Below are 25,920 nucleotides of genomic sequence, written 5' to 3'. Positions count from 1 at the left end.
TGAGCACGCACTAGAACAATGTCTTCCGAAATCAGTGTGGCGAAGAATCTGGACGAAGTCGAGAAGAGCTCGCAGCTTGAGACCTATGACAACAAGCTTGGGCTAGAGTCACTCGATACTTCTGACGGTGATGCTGCTCTTCAGCTCGTCGGCGCGCAAGCAACGATGCACTTCAGTGAGGAGTACAACCGAAAGCTTAGGCGCAAGCTGGTATCTCTTATTCTCTGCACTTTGGAGATTTTGACCTGACCATTGATGGATCTACAGGATCTTGTCATCCCCACCATTTCAGCGGCTGTCTACTTCAGTCAATATTTGTTCGTCATTCAATGTACGCAATAATATTTTGTGCTCACCCTTGGACAGGGACAAGACCTCACTGAATTATGCGAGGCGAGTGTTGTTTCGCAGCGATGTTGGGTAACATGGATATTGACAATGTCGCAGTATCATGGGCCTCCCGATCGTGGGCCAGGCAAGTTAAAATATTTATGACATTCAGTACATGCTAATATGACTCTAGAACTACAACTTGGTATCCATGGCCTTCTACCTGGGTCAGATTTTTGATTCTACAGTCCAGCATGGATCTCATAGAGTTCGAACTGTTCAACTACAGGTTACCTCTTTTGGGAGTTTCCAACCGTCTATATCTCGCAGAAACTTAGATTAGCCAAGTATCTAGGTGAGAGCAAAATCACGAAACCATATCATCAGCTGATGCCTTGAAGGCGGCAATATTGTTGTATGGGGAATAATCCTCATGCTACATGCCTCAACATCCAACTTCGGAGCCTTCTTTGCTCTCAGGTTCCTTTTGGGTAAGGCTCTTCGTGTTTTATCGAAATAAGGCACAAACTTGATATGACCAGGAATGTGCGAGTCTTGTGTCACGCCGTGTCTCATTCTCATTATTTCAATGTTTTACAAGAAGGATGAACAGGTACGTAATTTTTTTTTGTGTAGAATATAGTACCTTTTGACTGACGGTCATAAGGCTCAACGTATTTCATGGTTCTACATCATGGTGCGACTCTCTTACATCCAAAATTAGCATTGCCCCTGACTTTGTTCAGAATGGGCTAACCCAGGTGTTCGGTGGTTTCATAGCATATGTGAGTGTTGCTCAATGCACTAGGGGAGGCAAATGAATGATTTACACTCTCCCAGGGTATCTCGTTTTATAACGGCAATGCTTTACCGCCCTACAAGATCATTTATATACTCCTTGGTGCTCTTGCGATCATTGTTGGCATAGTCGTCTTGATCTGGCTACCAGATTCCCCAGTCAATGCTTCCATGCTGACGAAGGAGGAGCGGATTGCTGCTCTTGAACGTGTTCGGGACGATCAAGGAGGTACGGAGAACAAGAAATTCAAGAAGGACCAGGTCATCGAAGCTCTCACGGACCCTCGCACATGGCTTGTTGTTTTGTCAACGATATTGAGTAAACCATTTACTTGAATATGCATGAAAGGCGGCTGATGCAGACTTTGTAGCGAGTATTCCTAACGGAGCTTTGAGTAACTGTAAGTCGCATCGAGAGAAATTAGCCCGGTGAAAGTTAACTTTCTTGACTGCAGTCAGTAACATAATCGTAAAAAGCTTCGGATATACGTGCGTGTAAACCGTGCTGTGCTGTCTTTGCTTCTCATTAATACTTTTTCCCTAGATCAAAACAAACCCTGATTCTTTCCACTCCTGGCGGAGTTGTTGGTTCCGCAATGGTGATTTTCTGTGGATGGTATTCTGATAAGAAGGTAGAGGGCCTAAAATTATCTCAAAATAAAATTTCTCAACCACCTTTAGAACGAGAGAATGATCCCCATCGTGTTTGCATTGGTTCCCACCATTGTCGGCGCAGGTATGTTGTTCGTAAATTTTAGATGGAACGTCGGTTGAAAATAGGAATTAGCCATCCTTATTGGCATGAATGGATCCTCTAACAAAGGCGTTTTGCTCTTTGGTTTGTCGATTTGTCACCATTTTATGGTTTCTCATAAAATCTGACTTTCGCGGCAGCGGTATATATCATCGGTACCTTTGGCAGCGCTCTCTCCACGATCTACGCATACAACGCAAGCAACACCAGTGGCCATACCAAGAAGGTACGTTTGGTGCTATTCGTCCTCCTTTATTTTAGTTTATTTATGCGGTATTTAGGTGACGATTAATGCAATGACAATGGCCACCTTCAGCATTGGCAATATTATCGGGACTGAGATATTCCAGCCTAAAGATGCGCCAGCCTATATTCCAGGAAAGACCGCGATCATGGTCTTGTTGATCGTGCAACTATTCATCTCGTATTTACTACGCTGGATCAATATTCGCTTGAACAGGAAGCGAAAAGCCCAGCTGACGGAATTAAAGGAGCGCCAGGGTTGGACTGATGAGGATGTACAACACGAGAGGGAGCGTCATGCATTTGCTGACCTCACTGATAGACAGAACATTTTCTTCGTATACACATGTTAAGAGTTGCAAATATCTGTATTTCAATGTATTTCTTACTCAGGAAGTATGTGGACAAATTCACGTCCCTAAGATGCTGAGCTGACACCGCCAAATACGCTAATTATGTCGTATGAGCGGTCGCGATGGTGGTCAAGCACACAGTAACACAATATTTACAAAGTGCTAGAGTCAACAGGCTATAAAAACATCAGTATAACATATGGTCGCAGATAAGATAGCACGTACCTCGTACACGCTTCCAATATTCCTTGATGGCATTGGGTGCATCATCGGCGAGCATATCTTCAGGTTCCCATGAAGCTTCATCCGAGCTGTATCCCTCCCAGTACACTAAAAATTCTCTTTCGCCTTCAACTCCTCGGTGCGATTGGATCGAGGACACGACAAACTTCTCGATGAACTCGACTTCTGCTTCCTCCGGGCATTTAATACGGAGCGATAGCCGCGCAGGAAGCGTCCATGCCTTTGGAAGACGCATCTCTGGAAGTTCTCCAGATGGGCGAAAGGGGCGACGGGGTGTTGTGCCGATCTTCCTGACTGTACTTATCGACCTCGCATAAGGTGTGCTCGATATCGCACAGCATAATAGGTCGAGACTCGGACCCCAAGCCATTAAACTTCAGTTTGAGGCGCGAGAAATGATCGCTTTGCGTGAGTTGCATCCATCGGATTATGTCAACCTCGCATGCGCGAGGAATTTGACCTTTGAAGCAGCGTTGAAGGCCGCGACGTGAACCCACCCCGACCACCACAAAATCGTAGTCCGAGAAGTTCAAAACATTTGAATAGGATAGGTTCAGCACTAGCTGGTACGCAGTGAAGTCTCCCATGCTCTTAAAGGTGCACAACCATTCAAAGACGTCTGCGACGTACTCGGCCTTTGCGCACCGCATGGGCAACTTTTTCATCAGGACCTCCATGAAAACGAGATGGTTCATGAAGTTTTCCACAAAGCCTAGACTAGGTGCAGGCTTTTGAAAAGACCCAGTATATATCGAGACTTTGTCATCGTACAAACCACGCAAGACGCGTTCGTAATTGGCTCGCTCGTAGGTGGACCAAGTGAAAGGTGTAATCGCATTTCGCAGAGTTTCATACGTGTTGATGCTCGTAAAAGTGTTGAAAAGCAGAATTCGAAACACAAGTTCGGTGGGATCTTGAGAACCTTTTTCGATGACTTCTGCGATCAAGTATTGGCTTACCCGATCTAGAACCCGGTACGTGTTGCAGAAAGGATAAGCTTCTAAAATGGGGTCATTCGTCCATCTATCAAATATATTGAGTCGGGCTTGCCAAGGAGGAATGGGTGTATACATACGGGGCGGGGAGGCCTTTGAAACGCTTCTCGGTAATAGCGTGTCTTTCTGCCGCGAAACGCCAAAATGTATCGAACACAGGTGTTGGCTCGAAGGTCCGGCCACGCACAGTGACAGTCAAAGGCGGTGACATCGTATCTGACTGATATAGTTTTGAACGTTTGGGACATTTGTCCTCATCGTTCTTTTCAGCTATTCGTTTCCGGCTGGAACCCATCTTCAAACGAGGAACAAGTGGACTGTAGGTTCGGTATTCATGAATCAGCTCATTGACTTGACAATGAATGGAATAAACAGACATACCTCTCGGAGACAAGCAAACAGCGGGGATAGCTGGCTGTTCGACGGCTTGAATAAAACCAAGCGGCGCTGAATAGTCTTGTACATAATAAATTGTGGATCCCCGCGAGTCGCGCCTGGCCCGGGAATCATGATTCAGTTGGACTCCGAGAGGACCCAGACTCCCGATTAAATGACAACGCTCATTTCGCTACCCTGACTTGTACGTAATCACTTCTATCAAAGTTGAACCGAATGCTCGCGGCACCATGGATAAGTCATTAAAAAATGATTATATCCAAGCATACCTCGACCGTCAGAAAGTCTATGTACACTCATACTCTTCTGAGGGAATTCATCCCCCGTCAAAAATATCCAACAGAACACCAACAAGGACGCCGACAAGGACACGTTATGAAGAAACGAAAAAGCTGGAATTTGGGTTCGACACCCCTATACTCGTCCCCCGTGTGACTAGGCCTGATATCGTTAGTACGGACAAGCGCTCGGTCGTAGTAGGGCTCCCCGCCAAGGCAACGCAAAAGGCCCGAAAGACTCAGCAGGCACTCGATGCTGAGACCTCCATAAAGGAAAACAAAGGCTCAGTACATGCACCAATCATCACTGCTCAACGTGATACATCCAAGCGGAAGCGTAAGAAGGCCGAAGTCCCGGTTTCAGACGAAGAACATGAGGCTAGTGAGTTTTCACTACTATCATGATTCTATCTTCTTTTTGAACAAACTTGCAAAGGACTGAGCGAGCGTCGAGAACGGAAACGCGTAAAGCGCGATATTGTCAAACCAGATAGCAATATTCAAGTGCATGATAGCCCGCCAGCAAGCGAAAGGGAACATAAGAAGGTTGCTCGTAAGAGGGCAAAGAAAAACTTGGGCACTGCAGGCCTTGCACTCTTGCATGGATTCTCAGCGACCAATGTCGGTAAAAACCGCCTCACGGTGAGTACTGCCGGTCTGGTTCATCTAATGCCTAGGTTTCACCACGACCCTAGTTGAAACCATTGGCTTCTCTCGGAGTATTCAATAAGGGGAAATCATCCGCCAAGACGAAGGTATACAAAACGAAGGAGCCAGGTAATATAAAATCCATGTTCTTTACTCCTCAAGCACTGATTATTGTCCAGCGCAGAAGTTGTTTTCAGAAATAGCGTTTCTTAACAAAACAACCAAGAAATATGAGTCTCTAGTGGATGAGTCGCTTGTACCCGACTCTTCCTCTCGACCACCATCCGCTATGCAAAGGATCAAGATCACGAATCATGACAAAGACGAGAAATCGACTCGATCCGCAAGCGACCACGCTACGACTCTGGACCTTCCTAGGGAAGGTACAGCTATATCAGAGCCGTGGGATATCGAGTTTCAAAGCCAATGTCCTTCTTCAGATGGTTTTCGTCCTCAGCCAGGCGAACCCATAGCTGGAACGCTAGTACCTCATCCCCGTATGGCCAGTTGGCACGATCAGGAACTACCGTCTGATGTTCAGGTGATGCACTCTTCCCTCATAAGTCCCACGAGGGAAACGTTTCATGACTGTACACCCGACAAAATCTTGTCATCAGTCTCAGCGTCTGTCATCGCGACCATCTACGATCTTGACGGTGAACCGTCTATCCATCCCTCTCATTCCGCATCTCAGGTTGGCCTCAAACGACTTGATGATCCAAAACCTTCTGTCGAGCTTCTTACATCAAAGTATTTCGCCGTGCATGACGATCATGACGCGGAGCATGTATCACCGTCGTTCGATGAACGACGCCCTATAGCTAAGTCTTCTAGTGTGATATCGGGCTGCAATCTGCGTGACGCACACCCCCTCTATGTTTCCCACCCGCATGACACAAGCACAACGCATCGCGCCGCTCCTTTGAATGCTATGGTTGACAGCAGCCCTTTACGCATCCATGGTATCCCCGAGGATCACTTTCTTCCCTTAGCTGACGACCTTATGCCAACTTATCGAGGTCACTCTATCATGCAGTATAGTCGCCATAACGAGGATGTCATTTCAGCATGGTACGCTCTAGACGCATGTACTACCAGCTTCTCCGAAGGGGACTCTGGCCATCATAATCTTCAAGACCAAGACCTGGTATTTCTGGAACCTCCATATCCTTTCAATGAACCTAGCTTCTATCCTCCGGTGCACGCCTACTCAAGCGACGGGCTACACGATATCCCAGGGGATGACATAGTCGTACTTGACGAGCCATGCCAAGGTCCTAGGAAACTCGTCGAGTATACACAAGAGGTGGATGACTACGAACAGTCAGACTTTGCGCTGGAACTATCTTCATTACACCATGGTACTTTCTCGTCACCTACCCGCTCTAACGCGACAGCCGAGGCATACGACAATGATTCCTGCCGACTGCGTCCGTTCTTGCAAGGTCGTGCGATGCTGCTTGGCATCCCTCCGTACGTTCCGCCTTGGCATGACTATGAACACACAGAATTTGGAAATGGTTTGCTGTCAGCCGAAGTGGATGTTGCAAAACGTTTGAAAGACCATTGGCGGCCGCATAGATTATGATTGAATAGTTTTTGAAATAGGATTGAGTCATGTCACGAACGCGAGATGTAACGCGTGACCGCATAAAATAAAACTCCGCCCCTCGTGTACAGACGATTAGTGTGAAATACCGTCACTTTCCTTCTCACCCCAAAGAGCGTGTCTTCATCGCGTAGCTGATCAAAAGATGAGCTCGAAAGAAAACAGAATGACGGGGAGCGCGTTGGTGAGTTCAGGATTTTTTTATCCTTTGGTTTTGCTATTTAGCCCCTCTTCATCGCGATTCCAGTCTGCGCCTGGAATCTTCATCAAACCAGAACCAGAAGAACCGCATGCAGTTCCGTCTTCTGAGTTCACGCACCACAATTCGAAAAAATTGACACCCAACCCAACCATCAAGGGCGAACCAATTGATTCGAAACCTGTTGTGAGCGGCATCTAGAGCACCCACGAATGGGGAGAATTGACGTTATCCAAAATTGCCAGCTGTCAGACAGGGGCACTACAGCTCCAAGCAACATTACCCTCGGTAGTCAACGTAACCTTTCTTCAGCTCCTGACATTCAAAACTCCAAACCGGAACCAGAGCCACCACAACGACAAAGGGTGCACGAGCCAATGTTGTATGAGCTCTACGACTCTGCTGACCATATTGCATACACCCCTGAAGCTGCTCTTCAGGCAGGTCTCGGCATGGTAAAGACTCTGAGGGCTGGAATCAACAAACTTGAGCTTGGCAGCAAGCTTCGAAAGGACGTTTGGCTGCGTGAAATTGACAAGTACGTGATCAGCCTTGCCTGACGACATCGATACCAACTCTGTCATAGTCTGCTTAGTCAAGGTGTCCCTACAACAATGATAGCCGTTTGTGGAGGTGTGTAATTATGAGTCCCAATTTGCATGTCCACCGAAGTCTTCTTTAGCGACTGGGGCCGGAAAGTCTTCGATACTAAATGCAATCTTGGACGGTAAGCTAAATCAGTGTTTATGTTTCTTTATACTAAATTCGCTGTAGACAATATTGTCCCAACAAGTGGTATGCGAGGTAAAGCGAGACCTTTCGCGGTTGGGAAACCATCGTTGCTAAACCCACTTGTAGCATGCACAGCCGTGGTCACAGAAATAGCATATCATGCCGCACCTACCATAAATGCGGACGTCTCGTTCCTTTCTGAAGCTGAGTGGAGAGCAGAACTTGCTGTTCTACTCGATGATCTTGTGGATGGAGACGGTAATTTGAAACGTAATACTGACCTACGGAGTGATTCGGGTGTTGCTTGGCACAAGGTACAGACAATCTGAGCTCTTTGGTGTATATGCGTCTGATTCATTGTCAGGTTCATGCTGTCTATCCATCTATTGCCCAAGAGCAACTTATTCACCTGACGGTTGATCAAATTTTGGCCCGCGATACAGGTACATGTTCTCAACGTGGATGTAGACACCAGATGGTACTGACGCTCCGCATAGGTATAACTACAGTCTTGGGCACCACGAAGAAAATATCGGCAAAGAATTCGACGATATTCGCCAAGGAGATTGCGAAATATATCGATTCTAAGGACCGGAAACGAGGTGGCAAGAAGGACAAGAAGAAAGAGACGAAGAAGAAAGACTATGGCCCAGCTCTGTGGCCCCTCATTCGTCAAGTCAATGTGCGGTGTAATGCCCAAGCTCTTTCCACGGGCGCCATTCTAGTTGATTTGCCTGGTGTTGCCGACGCTAACGCAGCAAGGAATAGCATCGCAAAGGACTACATGAAGAAGTGCAACTGCATCTGGATTCTGGCACCTATCACTCGTGCAGTAGATGACAAGACTGCTAGAGGTATCGGTATCGACTCAGCACCTGTGTCATAATCTTAATGCATTTGGATTAGATCTTCTTGGTGAAGCTTTTAAACTGCAGCTGATGAGTACGTTCTTCATTTTCAACCCTTGGTAATATACTAATAATTATTTTTAGTGGGTAAGTCCTTTCCATGAAGTACTCTCAGGTAGCTTACTACTATCCACGACGATTTCTTTTTGTCAATCAGACGGCAAGTGAGTGATTGTCCCTAACTTCAGTCGCGAGTGTCTTATTAATCTGATTAGCTATGATGCCCACACGATCACGTTCATTGGTTTGTTGCAGCTCTTTTTCCTGGTTGGATTGTCATTTAAATCGTGTGGCACAGCTAGCAAGTGTGATGATATATCTTGTTCTGAGGTTATCCCAGCCTTGGGTATCGAGGATGACCCTGAACTAGAAGAGATCGAGGGCCGCATTGAACGGTACAAAAAGGACACTGCTGACCTCAAAAAGAGGAAGACGGATGCGGAGTCATCGATGAAAGGTACGCATGCGAATTTTGTTTCTGGAGCAATGTACTTAGGTAAATTTCACAGCTATCGACAAGCAGCTCAAGAACGTTCGAGCTTTGCTGACAGAGTACGAGCAACACAAGACGGCACTGGAGAACGGCGAGATGTTTTTACCACAGTTGACCACAACAGCATACAAGAAGGCCCAGAGCACGGGCAAGAAAAGAAAAAATATTAGCAGGGGGAAATCTGGGTCACCCAAGCGCCACAAGCGATTTGGGGACGACGACGACGACGATTTTGAGATGGATGATATTGACAATTATCTTCGAGTCAGTGACGACATCCATGTGGATGATGAGGACGAAAGGTCAGACGACGAAGATGAAGGGTCAGACGATGAGGATGAAGAGAGAGACGATGAGGACGAAGATGAGGATGAGGATGAAGTGGAAGAGGATGACTCAGACGGGGAGGATATACCGGACGAGCCAGAGGAGGTCACGGTCGAGGTTCTCCAGGAGAAGATTAGCGATGCCAAGGAAGCTATCAATGTTGGACGCGAACAGCTTAACGATGCACGCAAGACACGGAAGGATGCCGTTGATGCCCTCAGCAACCTTAAAAAGAAGAAGACGAAAGCACAACGTGACAAGAACGCATTCTGTTCTCTGAAGCGTTCAGAGGTTTGTCTCACTGTTAAGTTCCCTACCACATTTCTTACCTGGCGTCAACCAGTTCTCCCGCGATATCTTGAAAGAAGATTTTCGCATTGGTTTGAAAGATCTTGATGGTTGGTCAACTTCCTGTCTTTGAAGAATCGGCTAATTCGAAAAACACAGACGCCGCCGCCGAGGAACGAAACCCAAATTCTTTTGATCCGACTCAAAATATGCGCAGTAAGTTTGCATTTCATCCTGAAAATACTTGCCTAAAAATATGTTTTACTCAGATTATGATGAGATCGATCTTCCTGTGTTCACTTGCTCATCTCGTGACTATGTCCGCATCACGGGACAAGTTAAGGGTGATGGGGACCCATCATGTTTCTCTAACGTAGAAGATACTGGGATTCCTTCCCTACGGCAATGGTGCCACCAACTGACCATCAGTAGCCGGTCACGCGCTGCAAAGCAGTTTCACACTCACTTGAAGACATTTGCGAACTCAGTGCGAGTCTTTGTCGATGGGATTGGTGATGTGACCATTGCAGATCGTGAATCCCTTCGTGAAAAATGGGAGTCAGCGCCACAGGGTGACGATGACGATGACGATGAAGGCATGCCTTATTGGCGTAGCTCGCCTGGTTCTATGAGCTTCCAGATCTTCCAACCATATGGAGCCATGATGTCCAGGGAATTCGTGGATGCTAAACTCTTCTCGATGAACAAGTCATCCCTAAAGGTGGATGCTCGTGGCGAACCCATAGGAGTGACTCCTCAGCTTGTGAAAGTATGTTGACTTGTGATTCCCATACAGCCCACCTTTATTATACCTTGCAGGAATTTGGTGTACACGTTGAAAAAAGCGTCTCGGATTTGCAGGACTTGTTCCGTGATGGTCTTGAAGATAAATGTCGAGTGGGAGCAGCGAATGTAAGTACTACTCCATTGTGGTAACCCATCTGACGTTGTATCGATAGGCTGCTGAGGGTGCGGTTCAACATGTTGACGAGTTTGCAGGGTCCATGCACTGGATGACTTATCGAGCTAGTGGGTGTCCCAGTTCTCATCCGAGTTCTCGCTGACTATGCTCAATATTAGCCCTTCGCCGTCACGGGTCTTGGCGCCGGGATCTGAATGTCGGACTTGTCACGCCATTCACTCGAAACATTGCTTCTTCCTGGTCGACGCTCTTCGAGTCTGATCTATTTGCCTCACTATCGGGCGCCATCATGGCATGCATCAATAAGCTAATCGCCGATGTAGAGGCCAGCGCAGCAGCAGGACTAAAGGACCGCGTACATGCACAAAGCTCTGTTTCGCAAGAGGAGGCACGTCATGGATTAGCACAGACCATGGAAGTTGTGAAGGAAGCGCTCGGAAAGGAGCAGAAGGAGATATCACGTTGTCTCGCCCCTCATGTTCAAAAAGAACTGGCGGATGGCTACAATCTCGCCTTCGAAGAGCGAGGCATTGGAAGTGTCGCGCGACAAAAGGTTTGTCACACGCATCACTTCAAAACCTTTTCTGATTGAATGCAGGCTGTGTTCCATGACTACGTTTATGGGCATAAGCAGAATGTTTTCAATGGTGGGGCAGAGGTCCTGATGGGTCGGCTGTCGGCTGCAGCTGAGACTATCGGGAAGGCCCTCAAGGAGTCGCTTCGTGAACTTGCGGAAAAGGTCAGGCCCTTCGGTTTCATCTCGACATGGGCATCGTTTATACTCTATTGTAGATTGAAGTGTCGCTTGCCGTCCTCTGGGAAGGCACGCAAGACGTGCCTGATCAAGTTCGCGCTCGATTGCAAATTATCCAGTCTGTGTCCAAGCTTCTCGATCAGTTAGACATGTGGTCAAAGGCAGCGGAGAAAGCGTCTGCTCCTAATGGATCACCGTTTCATTTTTAGGGGATGTCGTCAGCTTCTCATACAAGGAATTTTAGTGATGGTACATTATCAGCTGTTCTGTAATCTTTGTGCGTGGCATGTCTTGTTGTTCTATTGTACATTCTGCTAGCTACCTTATGATTTGTTGCTTTTATTGTTAGTATAGTGCATGGATCCGAGCAATCAGCGAACAATTGACATTCTAACTATAGACCTCATTGCATATAAAAGTCAGTAATGTACAGAGCATACTTTGAATAACGTAGAGTCAGATGTCACTGGGTCCTGCCCTTTGGCTACATGTCAAAACAGTTACTTGAATTAATAGTGGTGAATCCTCCTTCCATGACTATCCACTTCGTTCCCGTAGTGGTCCACAAAGCCACTGTGTTTCCTCGATCTTCTTTCAACATCTCTCGTACCACCGTAAGAGTTGTGGTGCCCGTACCCCTGGTTTCCGTAGTAAGCGTTCGATGAAGGCTCCCTTCCAAAGAACTGGCGAACACGGTCCCCGATTGAGGGCGCACGACCTCTCTGGTAATCACCGTTGCTTGCATAAGACCGAGAAGGCCGCGAGTGCGAACGGTGTGACGTTGAATGAGAGCGATGATGTCCTGAGCTAGGTTGCTAAAAATAGCGTCATTAGTTATCAGACTGAGACAATGCAATTTAGACTTACGACATATACGGGAGCAGATGTTGCGTATGTAACTGGGTAACCAGTAGTTGTACTGTATCCGTGCCCATGCCCGTGATGACTGTGGCTAGAGGCTCTGGGTCTGCTATCATGATGACTGTGGCTGCTAGCTCTGGGTCTGCTATCATGATGACTGTGCCTGCTATGACTCCTACTGCGGTGGTGTGAGCTAGGCACAGACAGGTATTGAACAGTCTGTGGCGTCTGGGCTACAGAGGGGTATCCATATTGTGGGCTAGATATGTAGGTATGGCCGACACTAGATGCCCGCTTCAAGGGAGTTCCGTAGTTGTAACCCCCATGACCGTGTTGCGAGTGTGAAGAAGTGGTGTAGGCAATGGGCTGATGGGTACTGTAGGGGGAACGGGGAGACGGAAAGGCGTATTGAGACATCGTCTGCTAGTTGTTGGTTAGTAGTCGTGAGTATGAGGGGTGGATAACGATGTGGTGATTTCGTAGTCACTGGTTAGGGTGGGGTGTGGTAGAGAAGATAAAAAGTTGGCGCGATGCGAGGGTAGATAAGGATAAAAGTAAGGGTGGAGATAGAACACGTTCTGATCTTATATAGGAGTAGTTATGACCCGGACTGCCAAACAGTTGCGTCACGCCGGACAGCTGCGAATGCACTGCCCCGTTGGAGTCATGATTGGAGCGCTCCAATTCCGACAAGAGTGTACCAATTCGGACCAAGTTTGCATTGCTATGCTCACGTACGATGGCACATTGTGTATGAGCGCTGCAGAGATGTACGATATCTCATCACCATGGTGTCACCTAAAACAAGTAATGCCGTATATAATCAGCCAAACTTGTTGAGCGCATCAGCACTCACTCCAGGGAAGCAAATGCACAGCCTCATGTCAAGATATACAGGAAGTTGTCGGACTTAAAAAAAGGTGGTCGCATACCAGCAAGAATGTAGGACACGTTTGTGTTATCACGTCAAGCATTCATTGCCGATCAGCGTAGCCCTAGCTCGTGACTCGTAGCCCGTCCCAATCGCACCGCGTGTAAGCGAATGCACTGACCGATGCCACTCATTGTCTGCTGTGCAAGAATTTCTGGGCATCTTCGAAGAAGTACCGCACAGTATTTCTTGGGTTATTCTTGTGTTCGGGTTAATAAGACCAAGTGCGGCTAGCGTGGTGTCAGGCTTGACGATCGAAATTCCACGCCTCTCCAAGTACACAAAACCTTAGAGGTGATGTATGCCAAAAGGTGAAAGTCAGTTCACAAGGAAATGAGTTTCGATGTCACCGTTTAGCACGTGCCAAAAATCCCACCAGAGATAAAGATAGTACTGATTGACGCTATCGAAAAAGGCTAGTGATCAAAAAAGTTTCCTTCGACTGGTACTTAGATAGTCCAATCAGTACGATGCCGTTGTCGGTCAAAGCCGTGGCCGATAATAAAGCGTGATATCACTGTAAGCTTTGGCACTAAGAAAATTACTTTTCTCCAACTTACCCAGTCGAACTCCTAGTGTGGAAATTTGGCAGTTTTGATTACCATGCGAGATCGTTCCAGAAATTCGGAGCGCAGTTGTCTCAAAAATGTCGCGTGTAAACACAGGATGCAATATTTTGGATGACATTATACACTGCTATTCCATATCAGCAAAGTCGCCTTCGTCTAGATCATGTGGCTGACATATTGCTGTTAGTTAGGAGTATGCTGGACAAATGATGTGATCTACCTCTTTCGGCTCCTCGTCTTCACCATATTGCATAGTAAAATCAATATGACTGACGACTGTCTCGAGGGAGTCCGTGGACGTTAGATCCAGCGGCAAGAACGACACTAAAGGATGGTCCTCGATCTACGCGGCAATCAGTCTGGAACAAAGACAAAGCCCCAAGCTGCAACATACTAGCTGTACGATGGCCCGGTTTAGGTCGTGAAATCTGCCGTTGTCGCGTTGCTGATCCCTGCCATCCCTCGCAGCAACCAGGAGCATTGGATCTGGATCGAGATACCGAGCGATGTCGCGTTTTCCACGTTTCCCATTTCTTGGTTCAAACGTGTCTGATGATGATCCGGAGACAAGATCCATTTTAGACATGATGTTTATCCAGGGCACTTCAAGATTGACCATAGCGGACATTGCGGACAGTACACCGCTGGACTAATTTCAAAGATTGAATAAAAGGATACCATGAACTGAGACGAACCTGAAGAATTTATATCGATCTTCCATGAACTGGGATTCCAAGAGATACACAGCACAAGTTCGTATGCCCATTCGCTGCAAGTTCCGCACAAGTTGCGGGAGGAACGGATGATGTGTGTACAGCTCGATTTGACCTAAAGGCAATGAAAATATGCACCTCGACATGCGTAGAATCATACCTGGACAATCGATTATCAGGTAGTCATCATCAAAACCCCCGAGTTCTTCCTCAAGCCAATCCATATTTTCCAACAAGTACCTTCAGACACGGAATGTAGCTATCAGCATGATTTCTTTGAGGGGCTATCACGCGTGATCACTTACTCACTCAAAGCAAAACACAAGACCGCCGTTAGGACCCATGTTCATCTCGCCCATGACGTCGTCTAGCGTCACAAGCTCTCGGATGTCAATGGCAGGTTGATACTCGAAGGCATCGCCAGTTGCAGCGGGATCAAGATTTACGATATGGGCCGTGCGTTTTGAGACACGGAGATGGGTCGCAAAAGCAGTCGAGAAAGTAGACTTGCCTGCACCAGCAGGACCGGTGACTAGAACGGCGTAGCGCATAGCAGAAGAGGTACAAGGAACGATTTCAAACTCAGACCGTCCCTCCTGTCGGAAACCAAGTGACTGCAAGTTCCAGTATTACAGTGACTACACATACAAGGCATGGCACGCCCGCCATTATTCCCAGAACAATCCGCAGCTGGCATAGCCGTCGATCCACGCACGCTTGAACGCGTTATACCAGAATCAAAGAGATCAGATGGAACGTACGTCCGCCTGAGCCCAGCATCTTCAAATCATTTATGATTCGATCTCTACTGCATCACCAGTGTGCGCAAGCAGCTTAAGATTAGACCTGGGTTCACACCCCAGGAGGATGTTTCTCGATTCCGCGGATCACGCCAGCAGGCAATGGATGCCACGGCCCTTCCAAAGGGTCACATACTAGGCTGGGTTGCGCCCACTTCTGCTACATCACCGAAAGGCAAAACCGCTACGCCACCTCCAAATAAGAACGCGAAAAAGCGCGCCAATGCTCGAGCTAAGAAAAACGCGGAGAAGGCAACCATTATTAAAGATAATTGGGATGATGATGAGGAGGAGGAGGGGGAAGATGAAGCAACAACTGATGCGAAAGTAGCCATCGAGAAGTCGAAGGAAGGAAGCTCGAAGACCAGTAGCACAAATGATGCAACAACAGGATCGCACACTGAGGACAAGCCAAACCAGGCCTCCGCACCAGATTCAAACTCAAATCCATCATCAGCAGATCAGAGCGCTGTTGAGCTTTCGGACAAACTTGAGAAGCTACAAGTCAAATGATCATGTTCTTTGATTTGGAATATCTCTAGAGCTACTTGGGGGTACAAGATGTCAGGTTGAAACGAGTGGCAGGTAATACTAGGTGTTACGATTACGGGCATCACAAGGTTAGTATATATATATGTACAGCAATCTATGCGGCTGTTCCTTTCTATACGGTATAGATGAATGTGGATGTAAGATAGCGACTTATCTTATCTGCACGATGCAGTAAAGCCTGCGCCTTGGAGGTATATGCTATGACACCTGAGACACTGCCTCACCATCTGATGGAGGTTGTCTTTCCTTCAGCACAGCCGGCAGCGGCGGCGGGTTCGGTTTTCTGAATAGATATAGTTCCATGCCGATAACAATTGATAGAGCAAAAGCGCCCAGTGCAGCTATACCGTTGCTAAGAATCGCTGATTTGACGCAAACAAATAAGTAAAACGTACCAACGGCTTGACGCATATTATTCCATTTTACCTCTTCCATGTTTGCACGGAGATCACTGAGCGTTATAATCGCCTTATTCAGGACTTCCTATTTCAAAATTACCAATGTGTGCAACGGAGATGATAATCATCCGAACCTCGATTGCAATCGTCTGCTGTTTCAGCTGTGCCTTTGACTCGTTCTTGCGAGTGTCAAGCTCCATTTGTATTCTGATGATCATATAAAAATACAATCATCTGATTCGACCAACCTGACTCACTCATGTTTCAGCGTACCAAGGTCCTCTTTCATCTTGACATCCAGACGATCGACTTCTCGGCGCAGCGCAGCTGTGGCAGAGCGTATTGCCGCGCTTTCATTACGAGATCTCGCGGTTTGCTCTGCGCGAAGCTCAGAAAGCGCTGCACGGAATAAATATGCTTGCTGTTCAGCATCCGAGTCAGTAAGCATAATAATTTTCGGGTGGGTTCGGCCCACATTATCCAAATCTTTGACCGTGAGGCCTTCCCGCCTTACGCGATCTATTCTGTCCACGAGCAAAGCACGCGTGGCCCTCATCAGACTTCGCGCTGAAGGCGTAGGAAAGGACTTCTCGAGCGTGGCTACGAAGGCATGTGTGTGGAATGGAGGGGCTTCATATGACTGTTGATGATCTTGCTGGTAAGCGCGTGCAGGCGGACCTGAAAGGGTCGCAGGAAGAGACAAGACGTCCTCGGGCGGAGGCGAAGATGATGGAGGGGAAGGATTGGGGTCGGAATAACCGTGTCCAGACCTCGGGTCTTTCGGATGAGCAAAGGATATTGAACCTGGGGCAGACGCTGAAATTGACTGTGCCGAATCTACAGTGATGTGTTGCCCGGTAGAGCTATATTGCCGCTGTATTAATATAGTAGTACAGGAAGTTCCATTGATCTCTGGTGTTGAAGGTGGTAGCGACCGGTAGCGGTATATTCGGGGAACAACTCTCAGCATCCTTGCATTTGGTTGACAGAAAGCCGTGGATTTATATAAGTTAGTAATGGGTGTTCAGAACAAAGAGAATGCCGGAGATGTTACTGTCACGTGTCACGCATCACGGCGGGAGAGCTTTCCCGAACGGTCGGTGATTAACTGCTTTCAAGCTTTAAAAGCTGCCAGTGGAACGCCCTGCAGAGGCCTGAAACGTTGAGTTGACTGAGCACGAAGTTTTAGTATACTCATTGTGTACGATTTCAGACTCTATTTGCAAACCCAGCCTCGCCGTCATCCTTCAGTTACAGTGCCACAGCCTTTAGCACGCACAGTACTATCGTTTCACTGGCAGGTCTTCGGTGTACCAGTGTCCAAGTTTCCCTTTTTGCGATTTCATCGCAAAATATTCTAGAGACATCGAACAGATGACATAGAAGAGTCGCGCGCGGCCCTGCAACGCCATCCCCCAACCATCCTGACCGATCCGAATGTCTATCTACTCTTTCTACAGACCTTCAAATCAGGTTCAAGCTGCAGGGCGTTTTGTCTGATATCGATGAGGCCATTGAGTCGCACTGGAGCACCGTTCCTCAATCATTCTGATCAACATACATATTTCTTCAACCTTGCCTACAATTTAAAAGTGACATTAGAACAATCGGGCGTTCTGGGTGGCCTCGATGAAGCCATTGAGCTCTATCGGGCTGCACTGGGATTTTGTCCCCGGTCATTCTGATCGATTTATCTTTCTCAACAATTTTGCCATCTGCTTGATAGCCATATTCAAGGAGACGGGTATCTTGCCTGACCTTGACGCTGGTGACTAGTCTGCCTTGGTTCAGCTGGGGCTCAAATGACACCCAATTCTTCTAGGAGAGCTCGTACGATCTTTGCAAACACCTCATCTTTGGTTCCGAACTTTATGTTTGGTCGGGTCCCCTCGGCGACCAGAAGTCACATCTTCATCTACGACCACTGTGCATCCACAGCTTCAATTCCCATCAAATGGTGGAATTTAAGGCCGGGAATGGAATCAACAAGTTATCTAGGGCGAAACGCCGTCTTTAAGTCTGTTCTTGGAGCCACTTGGACCTGGTTTCCCGTATCTCGAGACGATCACTCGGGAAAAGTTCCTTGTGACAAATATGACCATGGAGGCAAACTAGACGATGCTGCTGTCCTTGGAAGTTACGAGCATGAATGCGATGCCGCATGGACAGTACTGTACTTTTGTCGAAACATCAAGTTAAACAGAATATCGAATCACTTGATTTCGAGTGGTTATTTACATTGGGCTTTGTGTTACTTGAGCATTTCAATCAATGTTGCGTTGAATGACCCATAATGGCTGGAACTAAGCACGATGTTGATGTTAATGAAGATGTTCAATTGAGCGAGGACGACAAAACAGTAAATTTAGTTTCAAGTGCGCAAATACTACTGTACAAGGGGAATCGCGATCGACGGTTTACTTAGAGTGAGAGGGGTTCAAGAGCAGTCTAGGGGACAGCTATTCCAGCTTTCACAGTGTCTCTCGCCAGAAGTCGGTCGAGCCAAGCCTTGAAGCAACCGATTTAGTATATTCCACCACTAAATGATGATAACTCTACCTTCAGGTTTGGGAAAGCATCTAAGGTCTCGACACCTGCATGCTTGTGAGACCTCACCCTGTTTCGCAAATCATTGTCAAAGCAAGATATTCATCTGGATGAAAATACGAACCATGGCATGACATTCACATCAGCAACACTGAGCTTCCCAACCCCTGGACCCACGAGGTAGTCCCGGCCTTGAAGACCAATATCGAGCACACCATAAAGACGAAGGACCTCATCTCCATAGCCTGAGACATGACGTTACAAACCATGATATCCAAATGGGGTTGAAAAAGTACACACGCTTCTTGCCATAAGGCACGTCTTCAGGGGCATAGTGTCGGAAGTGGTGGGCTGTAACATTCGGCTGTTATGCGAGAAAACTATATGAGTGACCACGACTTACCTTGGCCTTGCATAGGACCAACTCCTCCGTGCTAGGTTCGTACGGTTGTGAGCGTACATTTCCCGCTACCTCACCTAGAGAATCTAAGCACGTACAGCAAAGAAGATCCACTGCAACATCTGGCTCTCCTCATCGCTGCCGCTCTCAAACTTGAACTTCCCTTCCTTATCGTACTTCTGTACGAGGTACAACAAGATCGCTGCACTCTCGAAGACGGGGAATCCATTCGGGTTGGCAGCAGTGGGATGGGAGCGGTCAACGAGAACAGGGATGCGTCCATTTGGGTTCATTGCAATGAACCATGGCTCTTTTTGGATATTCGCTGTCAGGTTAATCTTCTCGACACTGTCAAAGTCCATGAATAACGGCTGGAGGGGGACACGGCGGGACACCTACTCGTAGTCGATGTTCCCGTAGGCTGCCTTGAGCTCTTCGAGCATGATAGACACTTTGTGGCCATTGGGGGTAGCTGCAGTGTAGAGAACTAAAGGCTTCGACATATCGAATCGCTTGTTGGGTGGAGTATGATGGAGGGAATGATAACTGTGGAAATAACACAAACTACCTTATACCATTAAATAGTTACCAATCATCATTATGCTCAGCTGGCATGCGCCAGGTCCAAAATTAACCACTTGCGCGATTAGGCTTGCTAAGCACTTGGCTTATGAATCGGTTTTGATGAATTTCTAATGAGCTTAGAAAGACTGGAATGCATAAACAGCATAGCTCGCAGTAGTGAATATCTTCAGATTTTATTCAATCGAAAAGGCAGTGAAGTGCTACAGCGACCTCCAAGTGTGATATTGGCTTCCAGTGGATACACCTGTAACAACATTGTTCGTTGAGAGGGACACAATTTTAGAAAAGAATAGACGCACTCGGAACGAGGTTCTAGTCAATGATTCGGCGAGTATCCGAGTCGCCATCGTGATGGAACTTGGAAGCCATCCGTCACGTCATGATTCTGCGGGAGGTGCAGGAGTTTTCTGCTGTCTCAGTTTCTCAGCATCCATTCCCACTTTGTTGCCTCGAAACCGAGTCCTCATATCCAACTTGTGTGTATCAGAACATGTTCTGAATCATGTGTGTAGCATTCACTCACCATATTGCGTTTGCACTCGAAAGTGGACTTTCTAAGTAGCTGGCATTGCTCCGGTAATTCATTGCTGTGTTGCTTAAGACACTCTGAAGGAAGATTTCCTTGTTTTTGGACGCAGTCGGAATTGAGAAGGCATTCCTTGAGTGCTTTGAGAATAGCATCGCAGGAGGAGGACATGATTAATACAATTAAACAGTGTCCGTTGGCACACCCGAAGTTAATCCCCGCTATAAAGCTAAACCCGACTTGCTGTCGTGCAGCGTCTGAGTGATATGATGAGAGGTCAGGCCAGGCCAGGTTTTGAATGACTCGATTGTTCAGGAGAGCAGGTTGCAATCATGCGTAAACTTCTCATGCTCTCTTGATGCCTATACCACCATCACTCCGTGCGCTTTTAAGAACAATTCCGACACTAGCGCCTGTATCTAATCGTGCAGTCTTATCTGTTTCCGGTTCACAAGCAACTGAGTTCCTCAATGGGCTACTAGCGTGTAGCGTGCAGGGCAAGCAGACATATGGGGCATTCTTACACGCTCAGGTGCGACCCAGCTTCGAGTATCTGGCAGTGTGTAATGTAACCACGCAGTTTGTGGTCGTAGGGACGCGTCCTGTATGACACCTTCCTGTATAACTCTCCATCGCCTTCATCTACTGGACCGACATATCTCATAGAATACGACCCTACTCCATCCGAGGCACCTACCCTCACGAGCCTTCTCAAGCGCTACGTCCTTCGCTCAAAAGTGCGCATCAGGGATGTATCGGAGGAGTGGGATGTTTGGGCCGCATGGGGGTCAGAGTCAAAAGAAACCAGGGAATGGAATTGGGCACGAAGCGGCGCTGTCGAACCAGTCTGGCGGACTAGCGAATGGCCATGGGGAACTGTGAATGGTACTATACTTGATCGACGTGCTCCGGGGATGGGCAAGCGGATGCTCGTTCGTAAAGGCGAAACACGTGAGCTTGTCTTTGGGTTGTTTGTTGCATTGAGCTGGAATTGATATTGTGCAGCTGCCGACGCGTCTACACACGAATTGGTCGGTAATGATGCATATTTGCTCCATCGGATCATGCACGGTGTTCCCGAGGGTAGCATCGATATTCAACCCATGCATGCATTTCCCATCGAATCAAACTTAGACGCGATGGGTGGACGTATGTTCCTTTTTTTGTCATCTGATACTTATACTGACACGCGCAGTGGATTTCCGGAAGGGATGCTATGTCGGTCAAGAGTTGACAGTGCGCACATATCACACGGGCGCAGTTCGGAAACGTATACTCCCAGTTCACATTTCCTCTCTGGTGTCATTACCACCATATACGCCGATTAAACCGTCCCTTCCATCGACTACAGACAGCGCCGCGATTAAAACACCTCGCCTGCGCGGGTCATCTACGCTCCTTTCCACGATAGCTGCTCCGAGTATAGGGTCAAGTGTCGGTTTGGCTTTGGTGCGACTAGAACATTTGCGTCCTGATGTATTATTGGTTGCCGAGGGAAAGGAGGAACAGTCATGGAAGGTAGAGCCTTTGTGGCCAGATTGGTGGCCCGAGCAGCCTCCTGACGAGGTACATGATCTGAACAGCCTAGCATAATTAGGATCATAGATTCGATTCGTTGTATCTTCTCGGACTACACACACCCCTCTCGAAGGATAATAGACGTCAAATCACGTCGACTCTGCGATAACCTGTGCGTAGACATAATCTCCGTCGTGGCTCACTGAAACATGCAATTTATTCGCTGGTCCGACATCATTGCGTACTGGATGGTAAACAAGTGTTGGTTTTACGCCAGTGGTTCTATTGAATGACAAGTATGTCACCTCCTTCCAGGTGGGGCGGATAGGATACAAGGCTTTGTACGCAGCTTCTTTCACCGCCCATCTAACGCCATGACGCGTTACATGAATGTCTGGTAAGATGTAAGATGAGGAAAAAACTCACCGCACACCCAAAAACTGTGCAATTCTTTCGGTCTTACCTTCGCCAAACTGTTCTGAGAGCAACTGAAATGTTCGTAATTCTTGGGAGCTTAAAATTCTCGTAGCAAAAGCGTTGGATCCTCTTCGACTCAATAGATCGATGAGACGAGGAAGGTGGAGAATGTCGACACCGATGCCGAGGATAGGCATGAATGAAAATATCAGGGATATGAAATATGGAAGGTGTGCGGATTTTGGTGAACGTCGAACGAGATACAGACTCGTTTCTTGTGAGCAAACTGTGATGCAGAGCGACGATTACTGGTGGAAGACACTTATGTTTGCCATGCGCATGTGGAGGACATAGATGAATGTGACAGAGTGACTACGATGCCAAACCCAAAAGCTAATTTAGGCGTGACTTGATCTGCCTGACTCGAGCCCGGAGTCGACGATCACTAATAGCCGACTGAACACTACCAGTGAGTGTATAATCATTCTGAAAATCATCAACTAACTCCAGACTCGGAGTCCAGAGTCTGTCACATAACCTGCGATCTGCGGGGATGTCCAAGCCATCCGTCAGCACGGCATATATTTCAGCATCTACCAATCGCTTCAACCATGCCGCAGATGCCTCCATCTCTTCCCTGATTGCCTATGGATCAGGCAAATTAATTACGTTGTGGAACACTCAAGTAAGTATATTGCCATCACTGTCATGACGCGCCTAACATCTCATCGAAGGATCCAGATGGCGGAGGCGTCTTCCAGACGCTGCCTGGGCACAATGGCCTAGTAACCTGCGTTCGTTTTGTGGCGTCTGACGCGTTTGCTAGTGCGGATGACAAGGGGACTGTCCGCCACTGGAGATTGTTTGGGACAGAGGTATGTTAATCTGCCTTGTGTGCAAACATCCCCACAATGTTCGTAGTGGAGGCCTACCGCGATCGTGCAAGCACACCAACAAGCCATCTTTGTACTTCGTGAATTCGATAAATTCTTACTTACTGGAAGTTCGGACTCTTCCATCAAAATCTGGGAGGTGCGACGTGGTGACGTTGATGGTAAATTTCCTATCGATTTGCGCTGTGAATCAGGCTAACTATGATAGATGAGGTGAAGGAGTTCCAAACCATCTCGCTTCAAGGATGGTATCCTTTGTCAATAGCAATCGCATTTCTACCATCGTCTGAAGGTGAGAAACCCAGTAGTTCGATGACGAGGCACTTACCTTGCTGAAGCGATAATACTTGCAATTAGCGGAACCGATCGCAAGGTGCACATCTGGACACGCTCTGATGGACCGGTTTGTTTCACATATTTCAGCTAGGTATCAAGTGCTCACTCCTTTCTTCAAGTTTATTCGTTCAGTCACCTTGTCAGGACATGAAGATTGGATACGTGCGCTGGCGTTCCGAACTCCATCGACGCCAAATGATCCCCTCGTTCTCGCTTCAGGCTCACAGGATGGAACCATCCGACTTTGGAATGTGGAATCCTTCGTTAAGATGCAGGTCCAATCACAGACCCCTGATACAAAACACTCGGAAGACCTCAGTGACGATCTCCTGGACGCATTTGAGGCTTCGTTAGGAGACTTGGGTGCAGATGCAGAGGAGGGCGGCAGACAAATTTCACTTAAACGGCATATTCTTACTGTCAAATCGAATTCCGGGTGCGTTGGATTTTTAGTGAAAATTGTTGGATCGAGTTTATGATGGGCAGGACACAACAGTACTCTATCACATTCGATGCTCTCCTGATCGGCCATGAGGCAGGAATCACATCGCTTTCTTGGTCTCCTTCGAATGCCTCACTGCTTTCTACGTCAACGGACTCCTCTCTCATCGTATGGGCTCCTAGCTCGATCGTCTCGACTGCTTATTCATCATCAACATCTTCTATTTGGATTAATATACAACGCTTCGGTGACGTGGGAGGTCAGCGTCTCGGTGGCTTTACTGGAGGCCTTTGGTCAAATAATGGCGCCGAAGCCATGGCATGGGGTTGGAGTGGAGGCTGGCGACGGTGGCGCCGCATCGCAAGTGATAGCCACGGAGGAACAGCTGGTGAGGAGTGGGAAGAGGTTGGGGCGATCAGCGGACACAATGGTGCAGTAAAGGGCCTCGACTGGAGCCCCAAAGGGGACTATCTGGTATCTGTGGGGTAAGGGGCATTTACTACCAATACTGTATTCTAGATGCTCACTGCGTACCTTTAGGCTGGACCAGACAACGCGCATTCATGGTGCTATTGCAACCTCTGCCTCCGAACAAAGCATTTGGCATGAGCTGTCACGCCCTCAGGTACATGGCTACGACTTAATGGGCGTAGCATGGCTCGGTCCGTGGACTTTTGCAAGCGTTGCCGATGAAAAGGTCGCACGAGTATTTGAAGCTCCACGAAATTTCGTCCAAGAGGTCCGAGTACTTGGTGTAAAGGATCTAGCCCAGAGCGAGGTAAGCACCGCTCTTTGTTATATCTCAGGGCTTCTGAGAAAGCAAAGGGGGATAGACCGGAAACGGCTTGTGTGCCTCCTCTCGGACTCTCGAACAAGGCTGTTAGTGATGGTGTGTCATATATTATGTGTGATATTTGCTGTTTCACAGACCATCTTCTATTTAAGCACCTTCAGAATTAGACAGCAGCAGACCTTGCAGGCGCCCTTTCGAAGGAGAGCTAGCTTCCATTACCCTCTGGCCTGAAATCGAAAAAGTTTTTGGGCATGGGTATGAGGTCAGCCAATTTGTGATTCTTGTGTGAAATGCGATTGATGCAATTACATCGACCTAGTCGATCACAATTTCAGCTTCTAATTCGTTTGACCTTCTTGCGACTGCTTGTCGTGCAACTTCTTCGCAGCATGCTGTTATTCGCGTGTACACCACAGCTGGCTACCAGCCTTTCGGTGTCCCTCTCGAAGGCCATAGCCTGACAGTCACCCGCATAGCATTCAGCCCGCCAAACGATAGATATGTCCTCACCGTAAGTCGGGATCGAACGTGGAGGTTGTTTGAGAAGGAAGAAAAAGGTACTATATGCCTTCATGTGACAAAATGACGACTCACCGTACCCTAGGTTATGTGCCCATCGCTGCGGATAAATCGCATGGAAGAATAATCTGGGATTGTGCATGGAGCTGCGAAGGGGACCTTTTTGCCACCGCATCTCGTGATAAGACCGTAAGTGTTTCTGATTTCGGAGAAAGATTCTTGATCGACCGTCCATCAGGTAAAAATATGGAAGCAACACTCGGACTCTGCTCGATGGGGAGCAATTACGACAATGAAATTTGAGGAAGCAGCAACCGCTGTCGCGTTTTGTTCTGCCGGTGGCGATGCCCCAGAGTAAGTAAAACCCCTCTGTATCTTATGTGGATCACAACTCTCTCCAGACGCTGGCTTGCGGTTGGTTTAGAGACAGGAGAGATCAACATCTATTCAAGCTTGATGTCCACACCGGATCAGTGGACACCAGTGTTGATCATCAACTCAAAGTAAGTCTTTGTCGTGACTTGCAAGAGAGATTCGTTTATGAGTTCAAAGTTTGGCACATGTTGATCAAATCAATCGTTTGGCATGGAGAGCAACTGACAACCCATCAAGGAAGCAGCTGGCGTCCTGCAGCGATGATGGTACACTGAAAGTACTGATTGTCCAGTTTAAAGTAGACTAAAGTACGTTGGTAGACACACTAAACTCCACAATAACAAAATGACATAGAGAATTGACATAAAACACAGTAAGCCGATTCACAAACGTAGTGAAGATAGGAAGGAAAGACTGCTATACAGTGGTCAGTGTCGAGAAAACTGGAAACCAAGTAGTGATGGAAACAGTGTCA

General features: G+C 47.6%; 13 protein-coding genes across 13 annotated transcripts; 6 read left to right on the top strand and 7 right to left on the bottom strand.

The window, feature by feature from the left end:
• Positions 1–18: 18 nt before the first annotated feature.
• Positions 19–2,478, top strand: EDB93DRAFT_1254154 (MFS general substrate transporter; the record flags this gene model as incomplete). The annotated part of the gene is made up of 18 exons (XM_041453576.1): positions 19–210; positions 268–317; positions 367–420; positions 448–466; positions 524–557; positions 620–685; positions 732–821; positions 873–943; positions 998–1,027; positions 1,077–1,115; positions 1,171–1,447; positions 1,500–1,529; positions 1,584–1,617; positions 1,673–1,760; positions 1,810–1,864; positions 1,916–1,966; positions 2,023–2,108; positions 2,164–2,478. 18 exons carry the CDS (start codon positions 19–21, stop codon positions 2,476–2,478), a joined length of 1,581 nt encoding a protein of 526 aa, XP_041303844.1.
• Positions 2,479–2,630: 152 nt separating this feature from the next.
• EDB93DRAFT_1254153 (uncharacterized protein) lies at positions 2,631–3,927 on the bottom strand (the record flags this gene model as incomplete). Its single annotated transcript, XM_041453575.1, has 4 exons — positions 2,631–2,654; positions 2,711–3,011; positions 3,058–3,744; positions 3,797–3,927. 4 exons carry the CDS (start codon positions 3,925–3,927, stop codon positions 2,631–2,633), a joined length of 1,143 nt encoding a protein of 380 aa, XP_041303843.1.
• Positions 3,928–4,290: 363 nt separating this feature from the next.
• On the top strand, positions 4,291–6,687 carry EDB93DRAFT_795618 (uncharacterized protein). Its single transcript, XM_041457507.1, has 4 exons — positions 4,291–4,772; positions 4,827–5,032; positions 5,086–5,167; positions 5,218–6,687. Exons 1-4 carry the CDS (start codon positions 4,343–4,345, stop codon positions 6,624–6,626), a joined length of 2,127 nt encoding a protein of 708 aa, XP_041303842.1. The 5' UTR covers positions 4,291–4,342; the 3' UTR covers positions 6,627–6,687.
• Positions 6,688–7,217: 530 nt separating this feature from the next.
• Positions 7,218–11,793, top strand: EDB93DRAFT_1303704 (uncharacterized protein). The gene is made up of 19 exons (XM_041454721.1): positions 7,218–7,384; positions 7,433–7,479; positions 7,529–7,573; positions 7,621–7,650; positions 7,705–7,892; positions 7,943–8,021; positions 8,076–8,432; positions 8,485–8,524; positions 8,702–8,730; positions 8,785–8,943; positions 8,996–9,597; positions 9,650–9,704; positions 9,754–9,810; positions 9,864–10,363; positions 10,414–10,506; positions 10,554–10,623; positions 10,675–11,069; positions 11,115–11,255; positions 11,309–11,793. The coding sequence occupies exons 1-19, from the start codon at positions 7,224–7,226 to the stop codon at positions 11,477–11,479; spliced, it is 3,219 nt and encodes a 1,072-aa protein (XP_041303841.1). The 5' UTR covers positions 7,218–7,223; the 3' UTR covers positions 11,480–11,793.
• On the bottom strand, positions 11,755–12,548 carry EDB93DRAFT_1254151 (uncharacterized protein; the record flags this gene model as incomplete). Its single annotated transcript, XM_041453574.1, has 3 exons — positions 11,755–12,085; positions 12,138–12,273; positions 12,311–12,548. The coding sequence occupies 3 exons, from the start codon at positions 12,546–12,548 to the stop codon at positions 11,755–11,757; spliced, it is 705 nt and encodes a 234-aa protein (XP_041303840.1).
• A 763-nt stretch (positions 12,549–13,311) lies between these two features.
• EDB93DRAFT_1303694 (GPN-loop GTPase) lies at positions 13,312–14,895 on the bottom strand (the record flags this gene model as incomplete). The annotated part of the gene is made up of 6 exons (XM_041454720.1): positions 13,312–13,800; positions 13,852–13,974; positions 14,026–14,280; positions 14,317–14,459; positions 14,505–14,584; positions 14,654–14,895. 6 exons carry the CDS (start codon positions 14,893–14,895, stop codon positions 13,759–13,761), a joined length of 885 nt encoding a protein of 294 aa, XP_041303839.1. The 3' UTR covers positions 13,312–13,758.
• A 102-nt stretch (positions 14,896–14,997) lies between these two features.
• EDB93DRAFT_1092060 (uncharacterized protein) lies at positions 14,998–15,657 on the top strand (the record flags this gene model as incomplete). Its single annotated transcript, XM_041446407.1, has 2 exons — positions 14,998–15,101; positions 15,165–15,657. 2 exons carry the CDS (start codon positions 14,998–15,000, stop codon positions 15,655–15,657), a joined length of 597 nt encoding a protein of 198 aa, XP_041303838.1.
• Positions 15,658–15,775: 118 nt separating this feature from the next.
• Positions 15,776–17,168, bottom strand: EDB93DRAFT_794671 (uncharacterized protein). The gene is made up of 4 exons (XM_041457501.1): positions 16,570–17,168; positions 16,352–16,515; positions 16,229–16,301; positions 15,776–16,179 (listed from the first exon to the last, which is right to left on the bottom strand). Exons 1-4 carry the CDS (start codon positions 17,062–17,064, stop codon positions 15,895–15,897), a joined length of 1,017 nt encoding a protein of 338 aa, XP_041303837.1. The 5' UTR covers positions 17,065–17,168; the 3' UTR covers positions 15,776–15,894.
• Positions 17,169–18,542: 1,374 nt separating this feature from the next.
• Positions 18,543–19,544, bottom strand: EDB93DRAFT_1092050 (glutathione S-transferase; the record flags this gene model as incomplete). Its single annotated transcript, XM_041446406.1, has 7 exons — positions 18,543–18,602; positions 18,654–18,711; positions 18,766–18,886; positions 18,942–18,992; positions 19,045–19,075; positions 19,140–19,389; positions 19,441–19,544. 7 exons carry the CDS (start codon positions 19,542–19,544, stop codon positions 18,543–18,545), a joined length of 675 nt encoding a protein of 224 aa, XP_041303836.1.
• A 96-nt stretch (positions 19,545–19,640) lies between these two features.
• EDB93DRAFT_795259 (cytochrome c oxidase assembly protein PET191-domain-containing protein) lies at positions 19,641–20,492 on the bottom strand. Its single transcript, XM_041457504.1, has 3 exons — positions 20,150–20,492; positions 19,926–20,099; positions 19,641–19,870 (listed from the first exon to the last, which is right to left on the bottom strand). Exons 1-2 carry the CDS (start codon positions 20,321–20,323, stop codon positions 20,004–20,006), a joined length of 270 nt encoding a protein of 89 aa, XP_041303835.1. The 5' UTR covers positions 20,324–20,492; the 3' UTR covers positions 19,641–19,870; positions 19,926–20,003.
• A 1-nt stretch (position 20,493) lies between these two features.
• On the top strand, positions 20,494–21,990 carry EDB93DRAFT_794746 (uncharacterized protein). The gene is made up of 4 exons (XM_041457502.1): positions 20,494–20,684; positions 20,746–21,103; positions 21,158–21,301; positions 21,348–21,990. Exons 1-4 carry the CDS (start codon positions 20,511–20,513, stop codon positions 21,743–21,745), a joined length of 1,074 nt encoding a protein of 357 aa, XP_041303834.1. The 5' UTR covers positions 20,494–20,510; the 3' UTR covers positions 21,746–21,990.
• EDB93DRAFT_1092106 (4'-phosphopantetheinyl transferase superfamily) lies at positions 21,820–22,284 on the bottom strand (the record flags this gene model as incomplete). The annotated part of the gene is made up of 2 exons (XM_041446413.1): positions 21,820–22,036; positions 22,097–22,284. 2 exons carry the CDS (start codon positions 22,282–22,284, stop codon positions 21,820–21,822), a joined length of 405 nt encoding a protein of 134 aa, XP_041303833.1.
• A 356-nt stretch (positions 22,285–22,640) lies between these two features.
• EDB93DRAFT_1092107 (quinon protein alcohol dehydrogenase-like superfamily) lies at positions 22,641–25,752 on the top strand (the record flags this gene model as incomplete). The annotated part of the gene is given in 15 exon segments (XM_041446414.1): positions 22,641–22,772; positions 22,822–22,962; positions 23,009–23,141; positions 23,189–23,272; positions 23,319–23,383; positions 23,436–23,752; positions 23,803–24,243; positions 24,299–24,536; positions 24,584–24,647; positions 24,704–24,813; positions 24,871–25,108; positions 25,156–25,259; positions 25,309–25,408; positions 25,426–25,573; positions 25,623–25,752. 15 exon segments carry the CDS (start codon positions 22,641–22,643, stop codon positions 25,750–25,752), a joined length of 2,445 nt encoding a protein of 814 aa, XP_041303832.1.
• Between the last annotated feature and the right edge of the window lie 168 nt (positions 25,753–25,920).

This window comes from Suillus bovinus (genome assembly GCF_016758785.1).
Source record: "Suillus bovinus strain UH-Sbo-P2 chromosome Unknown EDB93scaffold_69, whole genome shotgun sequence".
Classification (NCBI taxonomy): domain Eukaryota; kingdom Fungi; phylum Basidiomycota; class Agaricomycetes; order Boletales; family Suillaceae; genus Suillus; species Suillus bovinus.
The sequence above is the reverse complement of the archived record's forward strand: the minus strand, read 5'-3'. Positions and strand labels throughout refer to the sequence as shown.

Coding starts and splice junctions, on each gene's coding strand:
- EDB93DRAFT_795618 (XM_041457507.1), top strand. CDS start 4,343: ATGGATAAGTCATTAAAAAATGATTATATCCAAGCATACCTCGACCGT. Junction 5,033..5,085: donor TCGGTAAAAACCGCCTCACG/GTGAGTACTGCC, acceptor CCACGACCCTAG/TTGAAACCATTGGCTTCTCT. Junction 5,168..5,217: donor ATACAAAACGAAGGAGCCAG/GTAATATAAAAT, acceptor ATTATTGTCCAG/CGCAGAAGTTGTTTTCAGAA.
- EDB93DRAFT_795259 (XM_041457504.1), bottom strand. CDS start 20,323: ATGTCCTCCTCCTGCGATGCTATTCTCAAAGCACTCAAGGAATGCCTT. Junction 20,100..20,149: donor TCGAGTGCAAACGCAATATG/GTGAGTGAATGC, acceptor GATACACACAAG/TTGGATATGAGGACTCGGTT.
- EDB93DRAFT_1303704 (XM_041454721.1), top strand. CDS start 7,224: ATGTTGTATGAGCTCTACGACTCTGCTGACCATATTGCATACACCCCT. Junction 7,574..7,620: donor ACTAAATGCAATCTTGGACG/GTAAGCTAAATC, acceptor AATTCGCTGTAG/ACAATATTGTCCCAACAAGT. Junction 11,070..11,114: donor GAAGTGTCGCGCGACAAAAG/GTTTGTCACACG, acceptor GATTGAATGCAG/GCTGTGTTCCATGACTACGT.
- EDB93DRAFT_794746 (XM_041457502.1), top strand. CDS start 20,511: ATGCCTATACCACCATCACTCCGTGCGCTTTTAAGAACAATTCCGACA. Junction 21,104..21,157: donor CGTTCGTAAAGGCGAAACAC/GTGAGCTTGTCT, acceptor GATATTGTGCAG/CTGCCGACGCGTCTACACAC. Junction 21,302..21,347: donor CTTAGACGCGATGGGTGGAC/GTATGTTCCTTT, acceptor TGACACGCGCAG/TGGATTTCCGGAAGGGATGC.
- EDB93DRAFT_794671 (XM_041457501.1), bottom strand. CDS start 17,064: ATGCTGAGAGTTGTTCCCCGAATATACCGCTACCGGTCGCTACCACCT. Junction 16,302..16,351: donor CTTGGTACGCTGAAACATGA/GTGAGTCAGGTT, acceptor TATGATCATCAG/AATACAAATGGAGCTTGACA. Junction 16,180..16,228: donor AGCAGACGATTGCAATCGAG/GTTCGGATGATT, acceptor ATTTTGAAATAG/GAAGTCCTGAATAAGGCGAT.